The sequence below is a fragment of the Anastrepha ludens genome, chromosome 5 (assembly GCF_028408465.1).
Source record: "Anastrepha ludens isolate Willacy chromosome 5, idAnaLude1.1, whole genome shotgun sequence".
Lineage (NCBI taxonomy): Eukaryota > Metazoa > Arthropoda > Insecta > Diptera > Tephritidae > Anastrepha > Anastrepha ludens.
The window spans coordinates 72,898,142-72,925,855 of record NC_071501.1 but is presented as its reverse complement, the minus strand read 5'-3'; the positions used below and the strand labels follow the sequence as shown (position 1 = coordinate 72,925,855).

Below are 27,714 nucleotides of genomic sequence, written 5' to 3'. Positions count from 1 at the left end.
ATGTAAAATTTATTGAATATTAAAAATTAATGCAAAAATATTAATGTAACGTAAATTGATGAAATATCAAGTGTTGATACAAATATCCACACGGGGCGGTCCATATAGTGTTTTCTTATTCTTTTCAAATCATCTGTTATTTTAATAGTGAGAGAAGCTTCATGACAAAGACATGACAAATGTTGAAATTAAGGCCGAAAATTGAGGAGGCGGACTCGGCCGATCTTTGATTTCAGTAGCATGGCGCGTCATGCCACACAGCCTACGTTGTCGATGTTGTTGTTGTGTTTTGTTTTGCATTCGTCAAAAATATAAGCAGAATGCTACTGGAGTGGCTGTATATAAATCCGTTCGTTCCGGTTACGTAGAACTGACTGTCGATGGGAACGCAGTCTATATCACAATCGAACTTTTGCGCACCAAGTTCGGTAATCATGTTATCAGCCGTCTCGGGTGATGTCAATCAGCCAACTCGAAGCTGCGATTTGATGTAATGAGTCTTTTTTTGTGGGGCTGATATTAAGCGAACAATCCATACACGATTCTGACTTTTAAGACGAATATCGAGAGAGCCATTCGTGAGATAGTACCCGAAATCATCACCAAAGCCCTGGAAAACTGGCTTAACGGGATGCGTTACTGGAAAGCCGACCGCGGCGACCGTATGATTGCAATCGTGTTCCATAAATTATCAGACTTTTAGTCAGTGAGCTTCTCCTGCTACTTGTGTTACGCGTCTTGATGATGTTATTTCACAAATAATCTTTCGGATAGTATACCGAGAAACATTTGATTTAAACATTTTTTTTTTAATTTTTAAACTAAACTACTATATGAACCACCCTTCACAAGCTATAAGCAAATATTATTTAGCTCTCATCGCTTCCTCTATTATCAGCCCGACTATGTAATTCATATTTATAGTTGTTATCAAAAGGCTTTCAATGTTCAACTGGAAGGAATTCAAGTGCAAAGTTTTGAAAAGAACTGGCAATGTGGTGCTCTTTTGTGGTATAAAGAATTGCATTATCGTGCTCTCTTGACTAAAGCAAAATTGAAAAAATGCATAAATAGTTGTCTTAATTTATATCTAGAAGCATGTGCCTGCTAAAACTTACACCAATTTCGAACTGGGAAAATTTTTCTCCATAAAAGTAGTTAATCGGAAAAATGCTTTAGATGTCACGCCAAGCCGTGTTTGTACGTGCTTTCGCATGCGCATCGAAATGAAATAACCAGCGGCTAATTTAGACGCTATATCGCTCGGTGGACCGATAAATAAAAATTGGCCATCATGCATGACCGCAATTTTTGTGCACAGAATTTCGGTATAGCAATTTGTAACAGACGTAATCGCAACAGCTGTGCCCTGTTTGGAAAGCGCATGCAATAATCGATAAAGTTGTCGTCTACCGTGTGGATCCAGACTCCAGCTATAATTTCCGACACACAGTAGCGTCGGTTTTTTCAAAATCGCTATTGAATAGGATATTTTTTCCTTTATACCCGCACTACAATGTTCTATACGAATATTGTACTGTGAATGGAATCCGAACTGCTTTGCCAAGTCCTCACAGACATCATTGATTTTACTATATGGATATCCATACAATATGCAAAACATTCTCAAAATTTGATGGCAGGTCATCTCTGGCATAACGCAGTTAACGGTTGGCACATATCCAATGTGTTCAAGTGCCTTAGAGCGTTCGTCAGTCATTGATACGGTATTGACGTGAAAGCGTCCAAAGGTCGGACCTTCCTGACCAGCAATGAGATTTAAAAGTGCATTCGTACATTTGCAGTTTGTGCCTATAATGCCAAATATTTCCCCGCTAAAAAGAGAGCACAATTTAAAATTAATAAAAATATGAAATGAGGGTACATAAAACATCACTTCAAGCCGAGTATCCCTTTTGGAACTCATGACTTTCTGTGCTGATCCGCTTCTCTCTTTCGTTACTCCTTAGATACTCACGGTTTCAAGGCAAATGTTAGTCTATCGACTAAAATATTTCCTTTTCGAATTAACCCCAATTTCTCGCAAATAACTGTATAGTAATGGCGCATTCGTGGCCTCAACGACTGTACGTACATGGCTTCCCCAGTGACACTATCCACTTCATAAGAATCACTAGCATGTCGGCGTTTATGCTCGTCCAAAGCTCGGTTGCTTCATAAATAAATTGAAGAAAAATTGCATTAGCTAAAATTTCTTTTCTAACGCAGTGATCGGTACGTCTTATAAAATAAAGTTCTGCAAAATGCGCATATGTAAGCTAATGACTGTGCATGGAATGCTCCGATTTACACAGGTTTGTTTATAAAGTTGGGGAATAAATTCGTAGCGTTTTTACCGAAGACTTTTATTTAAACAAAAAACAATATTTTATCAATAAACTAATCCGTTAGATATTCGCCGTTGCTGTTTACAACCTCTTCCCATCTCTCGATCAATTTGTTGATACCGTTTGACCAAAAATTCCCTGGTCTGGTGTCAAAGAAGTTGTTGAACAAGTTTTTAAGGACCTCTTTGTTATCGAAGGTTCTCATGGTTTGACAGGGAACGGAAAAGATGGTATTCGGTCGGTGTAGGGACCGGAGAATACGGCGAGCTCTTGCAGTGCGGCTTTGACGACTTGTGCAACAAGGGGCCTGGCGCTGTCGTGAAGGAGTATGGCTTGACCATACCGATCAGACATTTTCAGTCGAATAGCCTCAAGCACGCGGTGGAGCTGGGCAATGTAGAGCTCCTTGTTGACAGTGGCATTCTTTTCGAGCATTTCCCAGTGAACCATACCCTCCCAGTCCCACCATATAATGACATCCTTGATTCTGGGATTTGGTGTACCTCTTGGAGCCACCCACTTCTTTCATTGCTTCATACTGATTTATGGTATATGAATTGGTGCACTCTCATCCCCCATGACGATTCGGTACAAAAAGCTCTGTTTATGACCGCGTTTTGTTTGATGGCGGGCAAGATTCTGAGAGCAATTTGAAAACGGCTTTCTTTGTTTTTTCCGTTAAGTACATGAGGCACCCAGACTCCCAATTTTTCAGTAAATCTCATTGAATAAGAGTGACTGAGAATCGTTTCATTATCGCAGTTAATTTTTCCGCCAATTCACGACTGGTTTGGCGACCGTTCTCCTTCAAAAGTGATTGGAGACGCTCTTCAACGAATTCAGAAGGCCTTCCGCAGCATGTCGTGTCATTGACGACAAAGTCGCCATTTTTGAACTTTGCAAACCATTTCCATGCTGTAGACTCGCCCATAACACTCTCTCCACCGCCGCAAGTGTCGCGAGCTGCTTAACCTCAATGAAAAGCACAGAACACCAGGTGTCGAAAATGTTGATTTTTCTAAACCACAAAACTTATAAAAAATTAAATAACTAGAAAATATAATCAACATAATTTTGTAGAGCAGAAAAAGTTCTATCAAATGAATAATTACTTTTTTCCAACTGCAAACAAATCGTTGTAAAATAAAAGAAAATATGGCAACGCTATGAACTTATTCCCCAAGCGAATATTTTGAAGCTAATCACTTCTGGAAGATTAATATTTAACATAAACTGCATAAACTTGCAAAAGAGTTGTGTCTAAAAGGCAAAATATGATAAAAATTCATAAACTTTTCAAACTGCAGCAAATCAAAACTACTCCACCAATTCGAGTACTGTTTTTTTTTTTTGTTTATAAAGCTTTGAATTAAAACAATTCATTATTTATTTCCTCTTATTAATATATTATAGTTTTGAATACAAGCAGGGTATTGAAAAAATCCTGTAGACATTAAAGCAAAATAGTTGGCACGTACACTTCTGTTAGGGGTTTGCCTGAGCTCCTCCTCCTATTTGTAATGTGTGTCTTGATGTTATTCCACTAATGGAGGGACCTACAATTTAAAGTCGACTCCGAATGGCAAATGGTTTGGGTGAGGAGCTTTTTCATACACTCGGAGGTTTGCCATTGCCTGCCAAGGGGCGGCAGATATTAGAAAAATCTTTTCTATTGATGTTCATTCACGAATATTCGAAGTTCAAAAATTAATCTCGCCCATAAGATGGAAGTAACTCGCAAAAATTTTCATCTAATGATTTATTACGATTTTCGGAGTGGATCAACGAGACAAGAGTGCAGTGACAAACATAGTTCGAATTTTGGCGTTGAAAGGCCACACTTACCCACTGCGGAACGCCGGTACAATAATTTCGAATGTGGCCATCGATCCTTGCAGGATGAATTTCGCAAAAGCTATACAAAAATGGTTGTTGCACGAGAAACAATTGTTGCTGTGCTCCAACTGAGAATGCAAGATCGCCATGTAAAACATCGCGAAAAAGATGCATCCTTCGCCAGCAGTGGGGAAAAAATATGATACATTCAATATTGGATGAATAATTGGTTGCCCAGAAGATTTTTTATCGTTAGATCCGCATTATTTGACCACTAACCACAAAAGGGCTTGTGACGATTGGTGTCAAGAAATGTTGAAGAAATTAAGACAGAATGGTTAACATCGCAACAGGTGACGAATCTTGGGACCATGCACATGGGCCGCAAAGAAGCCAGTAAATGATAATATGGGTGTTCCAAGACAAGTTCAACGGTTAAGAACACATCCACAAACTAAAGTTGTTTGCGGAAGAATCCCCTCACAGCAAATGGGCGACTGGTTTTTCAGAAAACCTGGTCACGAGGCAACTGTACCACCAAAGAAACTTAAATAGTTAATTATGGGTGACACACAACCAGACCATTTGTTTGCCAGAAGTTTTCGAAGAATTGAGGAAATCAACTGCATCGGCTCACGCAAGGTAATTTTTGAGGACTAAAAGATCGAATTAATGGGGTATCGGTCTTACTGCCCTGTTTTGGCACCTCATAATTTATGTTTGTTCTTAAACATCAGCTCATTTTGGAGGCATCAATTTCTGGGCTTCAAAACTACTTTGAAAATTGGTTGAAGCGAATGCAGAGGGGTATTGGCTTCCTAGGAGAATATATTGAAAGATAATAAAGCCATTTTCATCATTATTTTACTGTGCTTTCATTATCGGGCGCAAAATATAATATAAAAGGCAGTCCTAGTAATAACTATGAGCTGATAAACAGCAATAATAAAAAAATTGGTAATTATTTCTACATTTTCAAACAAAATAATAATTTTCTTGTGAATTTAGGCACTCCTGCAGCGAATGCGCGATATTTACACCTTTAATGCAAATATTTCAGTGGTAGTATGAACCTAAAAATAATATACATATTAAAAATTTATATCACTTTTGTGTTTATTTTTGAATTTGCAGTAAGAAAAGTTGAACCTTCAAAGCATTGTTTTTGCCCTCGCGCCTCATGTGCTATTTTTGCCTTTAGCTGATAGACCGACCAACTCAGCTTCAGCGTATTCAGCTTATTTGCTAGTCCCCAATCGCAGCGAGTAACTTATTTCAGCAGTAAACAATGAGCTGCGTAAACGTCAATGCGTGTGTTTGATAGTATTGAGTAAGGGAATTTTTGTAAAGTAGTCGAAGTTTGCTCAAAAGTAGGCTTATGGTCGGGCATAGCACTGCCTGACCTACCTCACCTTTCGCTACTTGACTGACCACTTCATTAGATAGTGACGATGTCAGTTAACATACATTGTCAGCACTGGAAAAGAGTTGATAAAACTGATATTTGTTTGGAAGCACTTAATACGCACTGGTAAGATTGCCTTCAGGCACGGTTAATCGTGTTCGGGTATTTGCTTTTGTTTTTCGTCTACAATCGAGATAGATTGATAATCTGACATGAACTGCTACAAAAAGAATTTGGTCAGAATGGGACGTAAGACGATCAAAGGTGATCAAGGCAAAAAAAAACGGCCCTGTGGTCATTGATTTGATCATAGGCCATTCCCCTAGGTCGACATGCTCAAACGTACCTCATTTCGACCAATGCAGAAGCTGCAAGAATGCGGAGGCGGAAGAGTCTGTTAGATACCTGCTTTGTCACTGCCCTGCTTGGAATGCCAGTACGTTGAGATGCTTTGGCTCATCGTTTTTGAATGGTACCAATGTATGTGGACATTTAAGGGTTCGCCAGATCAATGGATTTTCACTTAAAACAAAATTGTTTAACGAGGACGAGGAATAGCACGTAAACTAATACGGCGGTATCACAATGGATCGGCAACGGTCTAAGTGAGTTAGTTTGAGGACCGACTGTCACTTCCACCTAACTAGCTACCTACTTACCTAGTCTACAGCCACCACAAATCAGCAGAAATTCGGTTCCCCGCTCCCTTCCCCATCAAGCTCTATACCAAAAGTTACGAACTGTCGCAACAAAAATTGCCGTGTCTGAACATTGTCTAATGAGGCGTACCTACTATAGGAAAAGAGTGTTGGCAGCATTGAATACAATGAGTTATATCAGTTTTATGAGGTATAACTCGCTAGTGGCGATTCTTGCTCGTTAACTTTTTACTGCAGCCACATGCAAATTTTTCGTCAGGCGAGGAGAGGCGAAGCATAATGCACAGAGAATTGATGAATCGAAGACGCGCTATGATACACCTTAAAATAAAATCGACTCTAATTTTTTGGCATTACTCTAACTAAAGTGCGCTCTAACTCAAGACTCTTTGTGTTGAAATGTTATTGTGTTACTCAATACTCGTTCATTCATTCATTCTTTACTTGAATGGGTAGGTATAAAGTCAGAAATACTCACTAATTGTCCAATGGTATTGTCTTCATGAAAAAGTGCCTACATTCATAAACCAATATTCCAAACCAACTGAGGCCGATATTTATCCAAAGGTATTTGGCATCTCCTTCTACTTCAAGATAATGATGTTCTAGAAAAAAAAAACGATTTGAATAAATACAAAAAATTAATTAAAATATGCTACTAAATGCATGACGGAGAGAATAATGAGATTGCGCCTATCGTGGTTCCGTTACTTTGCTCTCAGCAAGTTTAACCATATTAACTGATTTTTCTGAAGTCATACTAGCCCAATTGGTGATCAGTGTGACCAAATTAACATTTTCGTAAAATAACTTGATTAGCATTTATTTTGTTCCCAAGCCTCGGGGATTTAGTTATTTCTTTCTGATATTTTTCTAGCCTCTTCTAAATAAAACGTGACTTTATAATTATGAAATATATTATTTTTTAAATTAGTTCAATAATTCACTAATTTCTATTTAGCTTAACTTTCTATTATCATTTTTTCACACTACCGGCGAGTGCGATTATTGTTGGTGTTGGTGAATACTCGTGTGTTATTTGTGCGTGTGTTAAGCAGTCCACAGACGGAAAACAATTCGAAACAATCGGTTGTCAGCCACAATCGGATCGGATTTCGCCACACTCGTGTGGATTTGTTGGCGATTTTAGTGTCAAATGTTCCCCTTTTTTTCTTCGCTTTTATTTTTCCTCAATGACGGCTGGTTTTTGAACAAATCTATAAGTTCTTTAATAAATATTTTGCTTGATGTTGCAATTTGTCCGCTCATGTGGACACTTTGAGATTTCTTTTGAAATATATAAAAAAAAATATATGCGAATACTCATATGTCCTTTTAAACCAGTCCTGCACCCAAGTTGAACGACATTTATTCATCTTCCTCTCCTCCTTTCTCTTCACGCGCAATTAAATACCTACATATTGGCATTACACTTCAGAATGGAGCATTGCCTCCTCTATAGTACGTATCCATTCTTCTCGACAGCCCGTTTTCCCTCTATGTTGTGAGATTCTAATATTACGTATGTCGTCTTTTACGTCTTGCAACCATCGTCGCCTATACCGGCCTCTCCTTCTTGCTTTTTCAGGATTTGCTTCAAAAACTTTTTTGGTCGTTCTTTCATTGAACATTTTTAGGACGTATCCATACCATCACAATTTTTGCGCCTTTATAAACCTTTAACTTTATAAGTTAAGAACTTTATAAAGGACCCATGTTTCACAGCCCTAGTTGAGAACTGGTCTTATTATAGTTTTGCACATCTGCAGCTTTTGTTCCTTTGATATCAATGAAGACCTCAGTTTGATATGGCCAAAGTATGAACTGTTAGCTGTCTGAATACGGTATTGTACTGATAAGGACGGATCCTTATTTATGCTGGGTACTACGCCTAAATATTTAAACTCTTGCATGAGCTAAAAAATATAGCTTCCGATTCTGATGTGACTATCATGAAAGCGTCGTCATGTACATATTTTGTCCTTATTTTATTTATCTTGTAGCTTGCACCAGCATGAAAACATTCTAAAGAGCCCTACTATTTCCTGCAAGAATCACAATGTCGTCAGCGTATGAACATATTTGTGTCGATTTCTAAAATATTTTGCCACATTGATCTATTCGATTGATTGCTGAATGTATGTAATGTTAAATTAAATGTAACCGTTATATATTTTTGTGGTATACCCAGTATTTTTAGGAGATAATCGATGTACTTTTTTCTGTTGAGTTTATCAAACTCTTGCTCAAAGTCTATAAAAAGATAGTGGAGATTAATGTTGAACTCGTAACATTTGCGACATAATAAAGCGCCGATCTGTTGTCGAGCATCCGATTCTAAAACCGCATTGATAATCTCCCACGATCTGCTTATACGTTTAGCTTCCCAAATAGTATGTTTGATAGAATTTTGTATCTCACGTTGAGAAGGGTTATCCCTCTAAATTTATATATTTTAATTTGTCCCCTTTTTATAAATTGGGACTACTAAACCTATATAGCATTCTTCAGGCATGTTTTCTGCTCTCCAAATTTGAAGTATTAGCTCATGAGCCTGTTTTATCAACTCTTCTCCTCCATTTTTTATGAGCTTTGCATTTATACAGTCTTCATCACCTCACCTTTCGTTTTTTAGCTTCTCTATTGCTCTTTTCGTGTTATTAAGATCGGAGCCTTCTAGCATATTTTTTACTGTGCATACAGTACCATTAGCAGCCTCATCTTCATTATTATTTAAGAGCTCCTTAAAATCCAAAATTACAATACATGGCAATAATTTCTTTCCGTGATCTATGTTCACTCAGCAACGAACAACGTGAAACTAAAATCGTCAACAAATCCTCACGTGTGTGGCGAAATGAGTTTAAACCGATTGTTTCGATTTGTATCCCACCTGTGGCTTGCTTTATTAGTGTGTGACATTTGTCCCCTTTATTTACATTTTTTTTTTCAAGTGTGTTCCTCTTCTTCTTCTTTAAACAGTCAACTTTCTCTCTCTCAACTGCAGTGTTGCCTAGTTTTAGATATAAAAAAGTACTAAAATGACTATTTAAAGAAAAGCTAATACCAAATATTTCATGAGTTACTAAAGAACTATGAATGCGTAACAAATATACAGTCATATAATAGACTGTATGGAAAAAACAGAATTTTAAAAATCGATCTTTGTATTTAATGCCTATGTATGTTAAGATAATCTCTTTAAAAAGGTGCCGAAAAACACTTGTGTGCTATATTTGAGGTTATGTAACAAGATAAGGTCGTTATGGTATCTTTAGCATTATCTGTTTTTTTTTTTGTATTTTACTATTATAACAGCTCTATTTCATTAATTCGTATTCAATATAATCAAATTTATAAAACGATTTAAATGTCAAAGAAGTTGAGAGAAGTAAATCCAATTTGCTTGCATAAACTCAAAAAGATCTAAAAATGAGATTTGCACCTTCAAAACACCTTTTCAACTTTTATAAGAGAAAACAAATTTTCAATAGCACTAAAATCTTATCGAGTGGCCTTTTTAGAATTTTTTTTATTTATAAAATTTTTTTAACTTACAATTTTGGTATCTTCAAATCAAAAATTTGAACATTTTGGGTATAAAACAAACTAAATTTATTGTGAAGAATAAAGAGTTGGCAACACTACACAACTTGGCTAGTGTGACGGCATGTACTCGCTGATGGGCGCAATCTTGTTTCTATCATTCTTCTATTAAATGTATGTACGAGTGTCATTTGAAAAGGCCATGCAAAATCAAAAACTACTTAATTGTTTGGGGTAAACTTTTTTATTTTTCGAAATCACCTTTCATCCAACGCTGTTGTGGTTTGTTGATTTCTATTAATAGGATTTTTCCAAGTCTGAAAAATAAGTCTACAATCGCCTCCTTCTTTGAATAAAATCTTTTTCTCGACAGCCATTTCTGCAAATTGGGGAACAAATAGCAGCCCGAGAGATACGAGGGAGCCAAGTCTGAATAATAGGGAGGCTTAGGCGTGAGCTGGTGCATTGTCGTGATAGAAAAGGGAAATCACTCGATTCAAACGAATGACAAACACAAAGAAATGGACCAGTTTGGCTAAAATTTGTTTTATTAGGGTTTTTCAGTTGTTTTTATTAGGGTTTTTCAGTAAGAGCGCTTCAACTTTTGAACTTTTTTGAATAAAACTCAAACGGTTTGACTTTTTTAACTAATTTTGTTTTTTATTATCGAGTTTGAATATATACATTTAAGTATGAAATTCGATTTCTTTTGCATGACCACCGCGTGCACGTTTTACGAAGTCCAATCGTTGAACCCAATTTTCGACCACTCTTTTGCATAAATCGGCCGAAATTCCAGCAATTTCGCGTTCAATATTGGCTCTGAGCTCACAAATCGTCGCCAGCTTGTTACTGTAGACCAGTGACTTCACATAACCCCAAAACGGGACGGCTTGTTAAATGGACCGTAAAATGGCCGTAATGCTCTTAAAGTAGCAGCAACAGAACGATTATTTTCATAAATAAAATATGCACGATTTGCAATCGTTGCTCAAGTGTGTAGCATTCCATGATGAAATGTATACTAATGAAGTTTACAAATGACAAGCGAAAAATAAAAAATATTGCGTCGTTCGCCCTCCCTATCGGAAAAAAGTTGAAGCGCACCTTGAAACCCTATATTTGTTCTTCCAAGAGATGCTACTAACTCAACATAACCTCTATACGCGCTATCTCTCTGGCTTTGCACGGATTTTTCAAACAACACTCGTATTCACATATGTCAAGTTGTATGTCTTACCACAACAATTCGGGGCCATTTTGCAAGTCTCCATGGCGATAGATACTGCTCTAATGCCTTCATTTTTGCATATTTGTGTTCTTACATTATTTTCATATACATTATGAAATCCATTGCAAAATGAGTACAATGGAAATATTCGGAGTAGCAATACCCAATTTGAGGAGGAACTTTTCAGTCCTCTAGAAACCATGATATAGAAGGCTACACCGAGGGCATGTATTGTGGTAATTGTTAAATAGGCTTGGTGATTGCTTTTAAAAAATAGGCAGAGAAAATAGTTGGTCGACGTTATGGCAGCGCTTACCAGTAGGAGCAGCGCAAAGCCCCAGCCTGTAAAATATTTGTAGTTGTTGTTGTAGCATTAGTTATTTAAATTTCACATATACAATATTTCCATGACCACAAAGGTTTATAGAATATAGAGAGTATTTCAAAAGTGACGCCTAGATGTTAAGAGTTAATAATTCCTAGACGATATCTTTTTTATATAATTTTTGGCATTTATCAAGTCGACAGAGGTAAAATTTTACAGGATAGAACAAACCGTACAATTATTGAAACTTAAAAAAAAATGGTAGATCTTTAAGAACAACATGTCACGAAATTCGCGATACTTTTTTGTGCAAATAATCGTCCGAACAAGTCGACAATTCACACGGTGGGGAAACAATTTCAAGAAACTGGTTCTGTCGAATATATAAAAAGGGCAGGCAGCTTAAAAACTGGGCGTGCTTTTGAGAATATTGCTGCTTTAGCGATGTTCTAAGCAATTAGACATCCGCCAAACGCCGAAATTGTGGGATACGCAGATGATATTGCCCTGGTGGTAGTTGATAGGAAGCTTGACCACTTAAAGGAAAAGTGCAACGATACTGCAGCGATTGCTTAATGAGGTTAAGTTAGATTTAGCCGGTCACAAAACCAAAGCAGTTCTAATAAGTGCTGGAGGGCGAAAGTCGTTTGAGCTGAACATAGGTAGACACCGTATAATCGCGAAAAAGGCGATCACATGTTTTGGGGTCTGGGTCAACACAAGACTTTGTTTCAGGCAGCATTTAATAAATGTAAGTTCCAAGGCGGCTTCTGTCAATGGTGCCCTGACGCGACTTCCCCATAATATAGGAGGGCCCCAGGGAAATCGCAGACGACTACTGTCATTGGTTGCTGACTCTATAATTCTTTATGCAGCAACTATCTGGGCGGGGACCAACAAGTCTAATCTACGGGAAGTCACCCAGATATACAGGCAAGGCGCGCTGCGGGTAGCTTGCGCGTATAGAACGGTGTCTGATGATGCAATCTGCGTAATAGCTAGAAAGATATGTGCCTCTGAACCTCTTAGCCGGTGAAATGTTTCGGCTCTATAACGGACAAGGAGCGCGGCCCACACCAGGAGAAAAAGGAACGGAGTGACTGCTGACAATAGGCCGGTGGCAGCAGCGGTGGGATTAGTCACAAAGCGGGCGTTGGACCTACAAACTCATACCACGTGTTGATGAGTGGTTAATGAGAAAACATGGAGATACCGACTATCACCTTTCGCAGTTGCTCAGAGGGCATGTCTCTTTTCAGGAATACCTGCACCGTTTTAAGCTGGCAGACAGCCCTTTCTGTCCAAACGGCCATCAACCGTCCTTCAGCACCCTCTTACGAGATATGTGCGCAACCAGCGGTAAATGGGAGGCAGCGCAAACGTTCGTAGGTAAGATTACGACGCAAGTGCGTCATATTGATTGGGAACGCAAAGCGTTTCAGCAACAGAGAAGGCGGACAGTTTCTGACGAACCGACAACAAGCACAGACGTTTGAGTGAAACACTCAATACAATGTCGTACAGAAGATAAGACGGTAGTGAGTTAAGATAACACGACTGCAAGTTTTCCGATGTCTTGTTTACTTTGGAATCGCCTATAAACACAGTGCGAGTAATTGGGGCTATCGACGGTGTATAGCCTTCATATGCCTACAGGAGAGGAACCTGGACGCAGGTATCTGTTGTGTCTACGGACATAAACGCGGCTCTACCCAGACTTTTGTAGTCTCAGGGTAGAATTAGCCGAGGTGGAGGATTGTTATAGTATTAGTGGGAGCGTGCCTCACCTATCATTGGTGTGACGGCACCTTTGAGATGTTTCTGACATTTTGATTTCATTAAAAAAAAAAAAGCAATTAGACATTCATGAATTGACTGTTTGGCAGATTTTAGATACGAATTTGTATTTGTATCTTTACAAAATTCAATTAACACAGAATTTGGAGCCAATCTTTAGCGATTAAGCTCCTTCCACACTGGATGGATTTGTCAACAAAACTGCCACATCTGTGGAGAAAAAAACCTCCGCAAAAAAATTAAAAAATAAAAAAAAAAAAAAAAATTAGCGGGTACTCTTCTGTAGGCTGAGCTCCTCCTCCTATTTTGTGGTGTCCGTCTTGATGTTGGTGCACAATTAAAGGAACCTTCAGTTTTAAACCTACCCTGAACGGTAGATATTTTTTCTAAAGATCTTTTTCATGGCAGAAATACACCGCTATAAGAAAAACATGTTTCTATTATTTGATATGCATGTGCGAAAACTTGAACCTACGCACTCCTGAATGGTTGTCACGCAACAACTCATTCGACTACGGCGTCTGAGAAATCATTACATCCACTAAAATGTACTGCTTGATGTGGACTTTGGGCTGGTGGAATAATTGGCCTGTTTTTCTTCAAAGATGAAAATAAAAGAGATATTAGGGGCAAAGGGCATCGCTATAGATAAATGATTGAAGACTTTTTGTGGCCCGAGCTTGAATGAATAGACATAGAGTATCTTTATTTTGAACAGTATAGAGCCACAAGTCGCACAACATGGGAAAATATTATTGCGAAAGCAATATTTCGATGTAAGTTTCCGGGTCGATTAACTTCACGTAATGATGACATACATTTTTTTAAATAAAGTCCATGTCAAGAAAAACCACAACATTCGGATCGAGACTGCTGAACTCAATTCGATTATGTGTGAGCGAATCTTTAAAAATTTGAATTCTCGCATGACAGCCTGTAAATGTGCCCATGGTAAATATTTGAATGATGTAATTTTTTCACACAATTATTAATGGCCGTATTTTGGCAGTTCAGACCATTTCTTTGCTACGGATCGGAGTGTTGGACAAAAACAAACTCCAAGTATTCAAGACAAAAATTTCGAGGCTAATCATCAATGCAGTCAACGGTGTGTGGGGTATAAGATGGAACCATTAACTGGAGCAACTTATAAGAGGAGCTCAATGAAAAATAATTGAATTTAAAACAGTGACAACGAAAGCAAGAGGCAGACCAGGATCAAGATAGATTGACGAACTAGAAGACGACACGGGGAAACTAAAGGTCAACAACTGGCAGGAATCAACAAAGGATCTGGGCAAATGCAGACATTTTTTGAGCTGTAGCGCCTAATCACGATGATTTTGAATTGAATTAATGAAACCTGAGAGAATCTAAATTTTTACACGTTTTACTTTAAAACAACATCTAAGCGCGTCTTTTGAAAGACCCTTTACAAAGTTATATCATCAACAATGTTTTGCTTTCAGTTTGATAAACTTTATGGGGTAATTAAAAGAACAGCAAAGTAAAAATTCTACTAACATAAAACGGTTCCACTACCGAAACTGGTAGAGGCAACAAACAAACAAGAATAATGTGTGTGAAACGGTTGTTTAAGGGTTAATTTCGTTAGGGATTTTTGGAAAAAATAAATTTTTTTTGTAAAATTTCAATATATGTATGTGTCTGTTTTGACGTATTTTCTGGTGTTCCAACTGAATGTTTGACTTTAAGGCATTAAGAAATTGGTAGTAGAATTTTAACCCGTTATATCGCTCTGTCATGAGTATATTTTGCACAATACCACAAAAGAGACTAGACTTTTTAGACTTCTGGACTTCTGTTAAGGAGGTAGAGAGTTAAATAATCGCCGGGTTCTACAAAAATATTCGTCATCGTTTCTCTCATGAAACTACGCATTGTGTAGAAGGTGGCACTAAATTTATAATTTTTGCAAATGACGTCGTACATCAACTAGTGGCAGATCAGCAATGGACCGCGTTAAGGTAAAAATAAAGATTTACATCACTCAAATTCATTTATTTTTTTTTATGCAAAACGAAAATTGGATTGAAAATTTTGCAATACCTATAACCAAAATATAAGGACTACATAGGTTCCTAGGCCGATTTAAAAAAACAATTTAATAAAAATAAAATAGATTTCAAACGCAAATTCTCAAATCGTGGATACCCGTGAATGTGTTTTTTTGTCACCTCTAGCAGAGCACATCATCGGAACCTTAATATTGTTTTTTTGTTTTCGTTTTTGCTGTTTTTTGTAAAACTCTTTTTGAAAAAAGTTCAAAAAAAAATATTTCTTAAACTGAAAACATACGCAAAACAATCGGCGCTGCATAGTTTTCCGGAAAAAGCGCCCAGGCGGCTACGATAAAAGTTGACATTACCAAGAAATCTTTCATCATATCAAATAGAAATATAGATATCCAATAATTGAAGCCACCCAAACCAGCTAGACGCTGTAGGCTCTCGAACCCCGTTGAACGTTCGGAGACCAAAACAAGAACACTTCTGGATATTGAATAGCATATGACAACCGACAAAAAAATAACCAATTTGCTGCCCATATTGAGTTCTGTATTATATAGTTCACTGGTAGCAATGTCACTTTGTTTAGGTAGCAGCTCAAGAGTCACATCTATTCTAGGTTCAGTTGTTCCAGTAGCGAATCTGTAAAAAAATATGCGAGTACGCACTTAAATACATAAACAGTCACAAAGAAAACTATACGTAAATAAAAGAGTTACAATATTTAAGGAATCTTTATTGGAACCCTATGGCCGAAATTAGTGTTAACAACGAAAAATCGCAAGAAATCCAGAAAACTAGAAATCTATGTACTTTCTGTAAGTTTAGAAAGATCTCAAGCTGCCATGACTTCCATATGAACCATGAAGCTTGTTTTGTGAAATTTTGTGGTCAGCGCTCTTATATGGCATGGAATGTTGGACACTCAAAGTCGCTGACTTGAAAAGACTTGAGGCTTTCGAAATATGGATTTTTAGGCGAATTTTGAAGATTCCGAGGACCCATCTGGTTTCTAACATTGACGTTCTACGACGAATTAATCGAGAGCGCGAACTTCTACAAATAATATTGGGTATGTGAATAAGTTTCCGCCCTCTTACAAGAGGAATCCGTATGTTGCGTGGAAGATGAAGTAAAGTTTTAGCTTTGAATGGCACAAACTTCACACAACATCATGTATTATTTAATTGTTCAAATAATTCAGCACTTTGGCTAAGAAAGGACGGAAATTTATTCCTATACGCAATACGACACATTTCAGCTGCACTTTTCTTTAAGGCCGGCGGGCCAATTAAAAGGTCAAAAAAATCGATTTTTTTTTTTTCCTGAAATCAATAGCTTAGATATTCAAGAACATGAGACACAAATTTTCAGAGTTAAATTCAAAGTATTTGCAGAGCTACAGAGCCGAGCGTAGTGCGGCGTCGAGCAACCGTGCGCTTATCGAAAACTTTGAAGCGCGTTTTCTCGGCTTTTCATTTTCACGATTTTACCTAATTTATGTACACGATTGCAAAAAAACTAAACGAGCTATCCATTTCATTCAAACTGCGTTATCTTCAGTATTGTTTTCTCTTCTATGTGAACTAAAAAAAACATCCAAAAATTTTTTTTAAGCGACTTTTTTACCCAGTTGAAGAGTTTTTTTTCCCTTGAAAAACCACTTTTTTTTCTACCTTCCCCAAAAATTCGAATTTTACGTGTTTCTCCCAATTTTCTTAGTTCACATCGAAGATAGTTACATCAAAATTAATAATCTTTTTTTTTTGTTTTCAGATGAAAATTACAAGTGGCAAGGCGCTCTGGGAATCTATTGATAACTCGGCTTACAATATATTGTTGGAGATTGTACAAATTTTTTTTTTTAGTTCAAATATATATTAAATTGTTCCCAAAACTTCATTTGGCTAATTGTTTTTTTTCTCATCCTACAACGCTTCACGAAAACTACTGAATTTAGGACATCTAATTGGCCCGCCGGCCTTAAAAGGTAGTAATGAAGCATGATTTTCGCAAATGCTGTTTTTTGGGAGGAACGTAGACAGTTTGGACGTCAGATAAAAAAGGATCTTTAGACTTCGAGGGCACAAAAATTATATCAACAGCGACACTTATTTTATGAGGACGGAAAATTATTCCGTACCCAATAATTTAAATTTATTTCCATTTTTGACGCCTATTACCTTAAAATATGTCTACTCGGCCTTTAAGAATCTTATATATTCATTGGCTTAATAAATAAATAAATAAATTTGTAATACATTTCGTTTTATTATAAAGGGTGATTTTTTAAGAGCTATAGCAAACTTTTCAAAAAAACACACATAAATTCAGAAAAATGCATGAAATTTTTATTTAAATCGATAGTACAGTCCATATAATTTAATATTTGAAGATTATTTCATGCAAATGTTGACCGCGACTGCGCTTTAAAACATCCATCCGCTTAGTCCAATTTTGGCATACTCTTTCCAATGTTTCGGCCGTTATCTCCCATATAAATGCTTTAATGTTGTCGAATGCGTTAATTGAAGCAGGCTTGTCTGAATAGACATGAGCTTTAACATAGCCCCACAAAAAATAATCTAAGGGCGCTATTCGCACGATCTGGGTGGCCAATTGACAGGTCCCGAACGTGAAATAAAATGTTCACCGAACTCGCCTCTCAACAAGTCCATTGTTACGCGTGCTGTGTGGCATGTGGCACCATTTTGCTGAAACCACATGTCATGCAAGTCAAGCTCTTGCATTTTGGGCAAAAAAAAGTTAGGTATAATTTCACGGTAGCGCTCACCATTCACAGTTACGTTACGATACGCAGCGTCTTTGAAGACGTATGGTCCAATGATATCTCCAGCCCATAAACCACACCAAACTGTGACCTTTTCTGGATACATTGGTAGCTCTTGCAATTCTTCTGGCTGATCTTCGCTCTAAAATCCACAATTCTGCTTATTTACGTACCCATTGATCCAAAAATGAGCTTCGTCACTGAACACAATTTTTCGATAAAAAAGTGGATCTTCGGCCAACTTTCCAAGAGCCCATTCACCAAAAATTCTGCGTTGCAGTAGGTCGTTCGGCTTCAATTCTTGCACCAGCTGTATTTTGAAAGGCTTCACACCTAAATCCTTTTGCAACATTTTCCACGTTTTTGAGTAACAGAGGCCCAAGTGCTGCGATTGGCGACGAATCGATAATTGCTGGTCACCATTAACACTGGCCGACATTTTCCACGTTTTTGAGTAACAGAGGCCCAAGTGCTGCGATTGGCGACGAATCGATAATTGCTGGTCACCATTAACACTGGCCGATACAGCTGCGATATTTTCTTCAGTTCGCACTCTACGTAAGCGTGTTGGTGGTTTGACGTCCAATAATATAAATTTGGTTCTAAATTTAGTCACAATAGCTCGAATAGCCGCTTCAGTGGGTCGATTAAACAGACCGTAAAATGAAAGAAGCGCGCGATAAACTTTCTTAACAGAACACGCATTTTTATAATAAAATTCAATGATTTGCAAGCGTTGTTCGTTTGTAAGACGATTCATAGTTAAATTATAGACCAAACTGAAGATGTGTGACAGTGAAACAAAACACAAAAAGTGCGTCGGCTGTTTAAGCCAACTGTTTCAAAAGATAATAGCTAAAAAATCACTCTTTATAAGGACTTCATTGTAAATTTTATTATCGGAATAAATATTTACGTTCTTTAGTATTTTGGTGTACTCAGATTTTTTCTTTTTTAAATAACACAAATTATCTTCTGAACGTTTTATTTGTGAGGGGTACGTCAAGTTTTCTGTATGGCTGTACATTCACATAAAAGCACGCACATTAAAATTTTATTAGCATTTAATTTGGAAAAAAGCAATTGCACTTACCTTAGAAGTGAATTGTGCAGAATATTTAAAGTGAGCGGGGCCATGTGTGGCAGATATCCATTATACCATGCCGTAAAATGATTTTGATATGATAATCCAAGTATTATTTTAATGTTCAAGTTATTAAATTGGTATTGTCGTTGTTGATCCAAAATGTAATCACCTATTGCTTGGCCATGGATGTTTATCGTTTTTATATAACTATTCTTCCCATATATGAACTGAAAATATATTTCTAACAATTTTCTTAAATGTTCATGTTCTTCCTCCCTCGGTGAGCGAATACTAAGCACAGTCTCTGAATTTTTGTAATCTTGGATTTTCAACTTCAGTTTTGGTAGCGGCCTCGTATTTGGCGACATTGCCGCCACACAAAACAATATACAAAGTAATGGTGTAAATATAAGTATTGGGATGTATCTTTTGTGAGCCCAATAGAAAACGATAAACTTGTAGAACATTGCATACCATTGATTGCACAATCTTTGAAAACTGTTCATTTTATGTTGTAATGGAGTGCTCAAAAACAATAAATCATCATTCATTTCGGCAGCAAAGGCAATACTTCGACCATTTAAAATTCTCAAATAGCGTCTGCGATCATCGTAGGCAGGTCGTTCGGCGCCCAACTTACAAAAAAGTTCTTCCACTGGCATCTCAATTAGTGATATATTTATGATGCCCAACACTTCCTTAGCTGTTTCCAATTCTTGAAAAATCGACTCGCACAACTCAATGTTAGTGGTTTCGATGTGGTATGTTAACTCTCGTACCAGATCGCATGCGGGTGCAATGTCCGGTATAAATTTGCTCAGCAGTGTGGTTACTTCATCCGATTTACATTCATCAGCTTTGGAGATAAGCTATTAAAAAAATAACAAAAGGAGAAATAAAGGCATTCAGTTCTTCATAGAAATCAATTTGGATATCTAAATACAGGCGGCTCAAAGTAGTTGAGGATATACCTATATGTGGCTATAATTTCCTTTTCACTGTTTTTCAAATAGGACATGGAGGTCTACAAGAAGGTTCAAGAAATGAAGAGACATAGACATTTAGAAATCCCTAATCTTCTTAAGTGCACCCATTCAATCGTTCATAAGGTTCGCCGTGAATTGGAAACTTCAGGCGGTGATGCAGAATCTGTTGCAAGACGCAAAAAGCACGAGGAACGTTCGACACTGTCCGATCTATACAGTTTATTCAACAAATACAAGCGATCATTAACGAGGACTCTTCAAAATCAATGAGTGACCTTGCGGGGAATGTTTCTGAGGGTCCTATTTGTCGAGTTGCCCAAGAAGATCTTGGATATAAATCCTATGTTATGAGCAGAGCTTAAGTCGGAGTAAACATGAGAACATTTATCCGATTATAACGCTTTCTAATCAAAATTAACAAAATCTGATAAAAAACTGGTGACCAAGCACAAAACACCAACCGCAGAAAGGGCAGATGGCTATATGCCTATCCTACAGAGGTTCCTGTTATTATGCACATGAAGTTTCCAGCCACTGTTACAGTTTTAGGTTTTGTGAGTAAGAAAGGGTTTCGAGCGAATTCTAATGCATATATCGAGATTGTAGAGACACTAGTGAGGCCCTGGATTGTACATATACATAAATACATACATATTTCAGCAAGACTCTGATTATCTACACAAGATTGGATGGCTGGAAATGTCCTTAACCACATTACGCCGAACACTTGGTCGCCAAACTCCCAGACCTTAATCCCCTGGATTACTACGTAAGCGTGGTAGTTGAGCGTGAAACCAATAGGTATCCTCATAACACCATTTCTTCTCGTAAGGCCGTAATACCGTTGTGATCAATTTGAATGGGGAGCATTTGACTCGGGCTTGCATTGTTTCCGGGTCCGAATCGAGGAGGTTATTGCAACTAATGCAAATTATATTGGATGATTTTGTAGATATATAATAAGTTAATGTTATGTAGAAAAATGTCAATGAATACTGAAAAAAGTATGTATTTAGTTTGATAGTACTCACGCTTGATTTGTCGACAACCCCTATTGGGAAAAGTACCTCCAGTCTTATCACACTTTATATGGTTTCAGTAACTCTTAGGGACCTATTTGATTTCTGTCTCCTTCAAACTTCCCAAAAGTGAAATTCTGAGAGAATCCTATTTTAAAATCCCGGGATCACGGTCCAGAGCACATCCTCTCCGAATGTATAGCTCTCGGAAGGCGAAGACTTACTCACATCGGTTGTGTGACCCCAAACCCATTCGTATTACGAAACAAAAAGCCTGTAACAATGCTCAAATTCGGTAGAAGCCTCCAATTTAGGCTCATGATCAAGCACAAAAGGCTATCTTAGAGATCTCATTGCACTATGGCGTAATAAAAACAAAATAAATCATGCCGTATGGTCCTCGTGGAAGATTATTTCTCCAAATCCATAATGCACTTTTAAAAGCCATAGATAGCTGCAGAAAATATGAGGGTTCAGAATCAGGCTCTAAAAACTGTGAATATTAGCATTTAAGAATAAAGTGGGTTTACAAAGAACTTGACTATTATATTTGATTCCCCACCTACAAATATAGCTGCACACCACCAACTTCGCTTAATAACCCTACAAGGCAGTGCTGATTACTTTCGGCAAAAATTCCAACACATTTACCAATATTTTATTAATCTCTAATACATGCGCATTGAGAAATTGAAAAATAATGACGAATTAGCAGCAGAGATAACTAAATGCGAAACTCTTTTTCTCGTGAGAACGCTGTTGACCATGGATGAAACATTGTTTGGGTATTTTTTTAACAAAAATTGGGAATTTTCAGTTTCCATATCTTCATTGATGTGGATACATATTATTGTATATTACAATAATAAAAATAAGCACACTCAGCACAAAATACATTGATAAGCAAAACATTCAAAAATTGAGTCTTAAATGAAATTATTCAAAATTGGAACACAAAAGTTATGAACACGAAAAACCTTATTATAAGAAAATACATAAAATATTTCAATTTTTATTTATAACATAAAATGTGAATAACAAAACACAAAAATATAATATGTTAAAGCGGTATAAAAATAAAAATAACGATTACCGAAGATAACCTTTAATTATTTATAATCTATAAACTAACGAATGTTTCCAAAATAGCTCTAACTGTAATTTAATCCCTTTAGCTACGCTTTATTACGTTAATTTTCTATTTATTTCCTTTATCAGTCTGTGCTGATGAGTTTATAATAAGAGAAATGACCAGTTTTTTCCATCTGTGCTGATGAGTTTATAATAAGAGAAATGAGTAGTTGTGGCCGTTTGGGCTGATGAGTTTATGATAAGAGAAGTGAGCAGTTTTGGCCATTTGTGCCGATGGTTTATAATAAGAAAAATTAGTAGTTGTGGCCATTTGTGCTGATGAGTTTATGATAAGAGAAATGAGAAGTTTGATTATTAGTGCTAAGAAGTTTGTGATGACAACAATGAGGAGTTTAGTTGTCAGCAATTATTACATGGTAAGAATAAAAATTCTTAGTTCCCTTGCATTTAGAGCATAGTAAATATATTTCTCAGTTATAAGAAATTGCTATTGATAAAAGATATGTAGAATATCACACCGACAAGGGGAAACTATCAGAACTTTCCTATAACGAAAATGTGTAGTTTAATGAGGATAGTGATGATGATAATATGAGTGCCTATATGATAGTCAGCTGCCTTGGAGGGAATTTGAGTAATTTTATATAACTGATTGGGGATAAGTAGTAACGTAGTAACGTTAAATACAATAGGCTTTTTAGCCTGAGTGTTTTAGGAGCCACCAAATCTTCTGATGCTTCCTGGCTCAACCTTTTCAACGTAGTAACGTAGTAACACTTTTTTAATATTTTTGTTCATAAATTTGGTGTCAAACTTACCAAGTAAAATCCAGAACAGTACATAGACTTTAGAAACTGAGCAGTTCCGCTGCATTTCAATCGTCCCTGTGCCAGCATAACTATATTGTCTGCGTGTAATTCTGGTTCAATACTTAGGTTTGTCGATGCCAATATGCAACGCCCGAACTTCTCCCTTTGCAATAATCTCCAAATTAGCTGATAGTCGCGCACATCTAATTTCAAGGCAATATCGTCCAGTAACACAACTTTACTACCGCCAATAAGCGCACAACTAACTGCCAATTTAGTCCTTTGGCCACATGTTAGTTTATCTGTGCGTGTATACTGTTCACCGTCCAGTTCGAGTGCATCTAAATATTTTTTAACTTCTCTTTTAACTTCAGTAGAACTTACTCCCTTTAACCTGCCGAAGAACATTAATTGATTCTCAACGTTCAGATCATCAAAAAGCAGCGAATCAGTTAAACTGACTCCCACAAAATCGCGTGGGCTCCCGTAATCTTTTATTTCATTGTTTTCCTTGAAAACAACTTTACCCGATGTGGGCCGTCTCAGGCCAGCAATGACACGTAATAGCGTCGTTTTGCCACTACCATTATGGCCCATCAGCATAGTTATTTCATCACCATACAAACTGAATGACACATCATTCAGAATAATTGTATTACCACGCTCCACGGTGAGCGAAATTACTTCTACTTCTGCCGATTTGTAAGATGCCCTGACCTCATATATAATGGTTTTCGAATAGCGCGTATTTTCCGGATTAGCGCGAGTCGTAAGTTCTTCTCGTCTTAATAATTTCATGACTTCGAGAAAAAAAGTTGTAAACCTTTGTACACATATGCCGATTATTGCTTGAACGACGCTTACACCACACATTAACAATGTGTGCACTCCAACGCTGAAGTAGTTGTTGGGCAAGTCATCACTTTTGAAGAAACTTGACCAATTCAGACCGTTGTAGTATTCAAGATTAAAGGTATTTTCTAACGCGAATCCAAATGCGGAATTTCCCAATAATGAAATAAATGTATGAGCAAGTTCGTCTTCAACTCCAGCAGCAAAAGGTAAATAGAAAAGGATCCAGAAAATAGGCGCTGCCCTAACAGCCACTTTAGAACTACGAAAGAATTTTGACATCATGTAACAGAAACTGAGTGCATTTATGTTGAAGGCGGTGAATACAACGAACAAGCAGGTAAATGAAGATCTATTGAAGACACCAAAGCCACTATTCCAAGGAATCTGTAAGGTAGATAAATAAATAGTAGGTAAATAATTATATAAAGAACATGCACAAATATGCATAACACATGGGCTGAAAAGTCCTCGGGCTAACAAAGAAACCCCTATTTATTTGTTCAAAATTAGCTTTATTCTAGCGTCGCGCTAACATTTCACAAATCTGATGAATACAGTGGATGTGGAAACAATTCGAAGTTCAGTTCATCAAGTTTTGTCATTGATTTGATTGACTTGTGACACGATGCGTTTTCTTAATGAAACAAAATGATGAGTAAACGCGGCGCCCACTTTACGATGCCAGATAACTCACGCAATTTCACTTTTCGATCATTCAAAACGAAAAAATATGGAATGTCTCATTTATTGCTTAATTCTATTTTTGAAGATAAAACATACTTTGAAAAAGTTTTTTTTTTTTTTAAATATATATTATATTTGTTAAACATTTTTGAAAATTTTTCTCCTTTTTTTGGAAAAATAGGTATCCAGTTTTTTTCTTATTTTTTCCTTAATAGCTCAGATTAGGCTTAATTATCCTTGAAAGTTTCACAGTGGGACTCGGTAGAGCAGCATTTTTATACTGATTTTTCACAGGTTCGTTGTACATATTTGATTATAAATCGAAAAGTAAATGGAATCCCACAATTGTTTGGAACTCCGCTATTAACGAAAAAAAGGAAAAATTTCAAAGGGAAAGGAAGTCTTGAAAAAAAAAAAAATATTCTAAAAATTTTTAATAAACAAATTAAGTTTGTCGCTAAAACACATATAAAAAAATAGTAACAAACTAAATTAGTTTCAAAAGCATCGAACGCTCTTAAAGAATGACTTATTCCAGAACATGAATAAAAATAAATTTGTCAAAACGTAAAAAGAACGAAAACATTGGGCTTTAGAAACCCCATACCAAAATTTTGAACGGTATATAAATCACAAAAAAAAAATTGTTTTCAACTTTTTTTGGGTTTACTTCTTATTATATTCTACAAATAAACCAATTGGCGTGCCGAATGAGTTGGTTCTTGATTACCATTCGAGTTCGAAGCCCCGAACATGAAACAACAAAAAATAGGAAAATTTGTTTCATGGATCAAAAAGAATTTCGTGTTTTAATTTTGCACTGCTTCTGGATGGGATTGGAAAGTGTTATGGGTAGTCCGCTTCTTCACAGACAACAATAAAACGACTTCAAACGTGGTCGTAGAGACACCAAATGAGGCGATGACACCAGAAAACTTCAAAAAAATCCACGAAATCGTTCTGAATAATCGAAAAGTGAAGTTGCTCGAGTTAGCTGACATTAAAAGAACGAATTGACTTTATATTGCATGAGCGTTTGACTATGACAAAGCTCTGTTCACAGTGGGTGCCGCGTTCGCTCATTGTTGACCAAACACAAGAACGTGTGGATGATTCCGAACAATGGCAAAACTATAAGTACATAAATTAAACTTCGAACTGCTCCTTTGTCCACCGTATTCGCCAGATTTGACTCCCAGCGAGTTCTGGTTGTACACAGACCTAAAAAAATGCTCATGGGTAATCGAATGAATAAGTTATAGCTGCAACTGACGCCTATTTTGAAGCAAAAGAAAAATCGTTCTGCAAAAGTGATATTAAAATATAAGAGCGGAATGAAATGCTAGAGAGGAATGATTGCGTTGCTCTTGATCGAAATTACTTTGATGATTAAAGCTAATTTTAAGTAAAAAAAAATATGTTTTCTTTGTTAAGCTCGGAGCTTTTCAGCCCATGTGTTAGTGAAGAGAAAAATCCAGAAAAAAAATAATTTTTCAAGCTTCAGCAGGAAACAAGTTCCACTAGAATACATGTCAAGAGCAGTCCTATACAAACATAAGGAACTAAAAAATAAAAATATTATATATTATTCAATTGCCCAACGTACCTTTAAAATAAATAACAAAATTATAGAACCGATAGACATTGAGGCCAGTGTAAAAATGAACCAGCTGTAAAACTGTATAAAGGGTGTCACATCTAAAATTGACAGCATACCATCCAATTCACTCTGTCTTTCAAGGACCAAAACCTATACGTATAAATATGCTTGCCTCACATAAGATCCAGTAAGTAATTTTATGTACCTACCCTTAATAAATACAATATTGACGGTATATACGCTCCTATCAATACCAATGATAAGCGTTTTTCCAACAATTGCGAAAGTGGATCATAATAATGTTCTGCCAAGGGAAATCTTCGTATATAAATAACCCCATCTAGTCGCTGCGTGACATTAGAGAGTAACATTATGTATGTTTCTGAGATCATTTTCTGAATTATAACGAATCCTTCTTTTATATAAGCGTCAAATCCTTTACTGCGCTCACGCGGTCCTAATTTTCCGTATAGTTTAGTTGTATCCCAAGTGTCACCTATGCCTTTTCTGTATCTGCGCAACTCGCTTGGCAATATAATATTATACTCCAATCTATTTGGATATGTGCCGGTTTTGGGTATGGATTCAGGATCAGTTGTAAAATCCACATAGTTGAAGCAAATTCCGACTAAGTAGTATTCGGTTGACATCTTCTCGCGTAGCTCATCGCAAGTTGAAAAACTGACGGTGGGTATCGAAAGTGAACTTCCAGACACATGCTCCATTATAGTATTGGCAGCTTCGAAGTCTGGTGCATACGCTAGAAAAAGCCGTGGTGCATATGAACTATATGTTGGCCTTGAGATAAATAAAAAATAGCAATTACAAACTCCAAATAGGTAAATTTCTTATGTACGCATCTCCAAATCATCAAATGTATGCTGTTATTTTGATTACTTACGTGCCAAAATATTCTTCGAGTATACTTTGCCTCACTAGTATCATGGCTAGTAACGCCTCCCATGATTTTATAATATCCGTCAATGAAAACGTTGTCGCTGTAATGTGTTCAACTGAAGTCTGATAGCGCAGTATGACGACGACGAGGCAGCAGATGCTGGGCATAAGCATGACAAAGAGAAACTCACGTAGATTATTCCAATGCTTGCAACAATTCCGGAATAACATCCATTTGAAGCGTAACCAATGATAATTCGTAGTGATTAATTCGTCGTTGGAATGGTCACTAGCCGCTGAAATATCGGATATCACATCTGTGCGCATGATTCTTTTCTTGTTCCTTTCGTTGTAAGCTGACTTCTAATTCAGGAAAAATTTCGAAAATTATGAAAATTTGTAACACAAAACTAAAAACAAAAAAGTTATAATTTTACAAGTGACTTAATTGTGATGAGTGTTGGAAAATTATTTGTCAATACAGTTGGATTTGATTTACACAAGCACTTGCGCAAGGGACGTTCTATCCGTCCGTGATTTTAAATTTCAAATTTTGCTGTCACTTGGCAACTTTATTGTATTTGTGTTGTATTTGAAGTTTGTTAACGAAACGAGTTTGCAAAGTATACACTTTTTGCAAGTTATCAAACTATTGAATCATCATTTTTAGTTATTTCTATCTCAAAATCTATTGGTACTAGAAAAAAATTATGTTGA

General features: G+C 36.8%; 1 protein-coding gene across 1 annotated transcript; it reads right to left on the bottom strand.

The window, feature by feature from the left end:
- Nucleotides 1-38: 38 nt before the first annotated feature.
- LOC128864543 (phospholipid-transporting ATPase ABCA3-like) lies at nt 39-27,388 on the bottom strand. The gene is made up of 11 exons (XM_054104248.1): nt 27,002-27,388; nt 26,310-26,898; nt 26,107-26,250; nt 22,971-24,200; nt 19,062-19,924; nt 15,467-15,819; nt 11,035-11,367; nt 6,727-6,853; nt 1,979-2,173; nt 1,119-1,835; nt 39-1,043 (listed from the first exon to the last, which is right to left on the bottom strand). The coding sequence occupies exons 1-11, from the start codon at nt 27,322-27,324 to the stop codon at nt 866-868; spliced, it is 5,052 nt and encodes a 1,683-aa protein (XP_053960223.1). The 5' UTR covers nt 27,325-27,388; the 3' UTR covers nt 39-865.
- Nucleotides 27,389-27,714: the final 326 nt, after the last annotated feature.

Bases quoted from the DNA above. Each gene is read 5' to 3' on its own strand.
- LOC128864543 (XM_054104248.1), bottom strand. From the start codon at position 27,324: ATGCGCACAGATGTGATATCCGATATTTCAGCGGCTAGTGACCATTCC. The intron at 26,251-26,309 runs GTAGGTACATAA...TTATACGTATAG, and splicing joins CAATATTGTATTTATTAAGG to GTTTTGGTCCTTGAAAGACA. The intron at 1,044-1,118 runs GTAAGTTTTAGC...ATTTTGCTTTAG, and splicing joins TTTCCCAGTTCGAAATTGGT to TCAAGAGAGCACGATAATGC.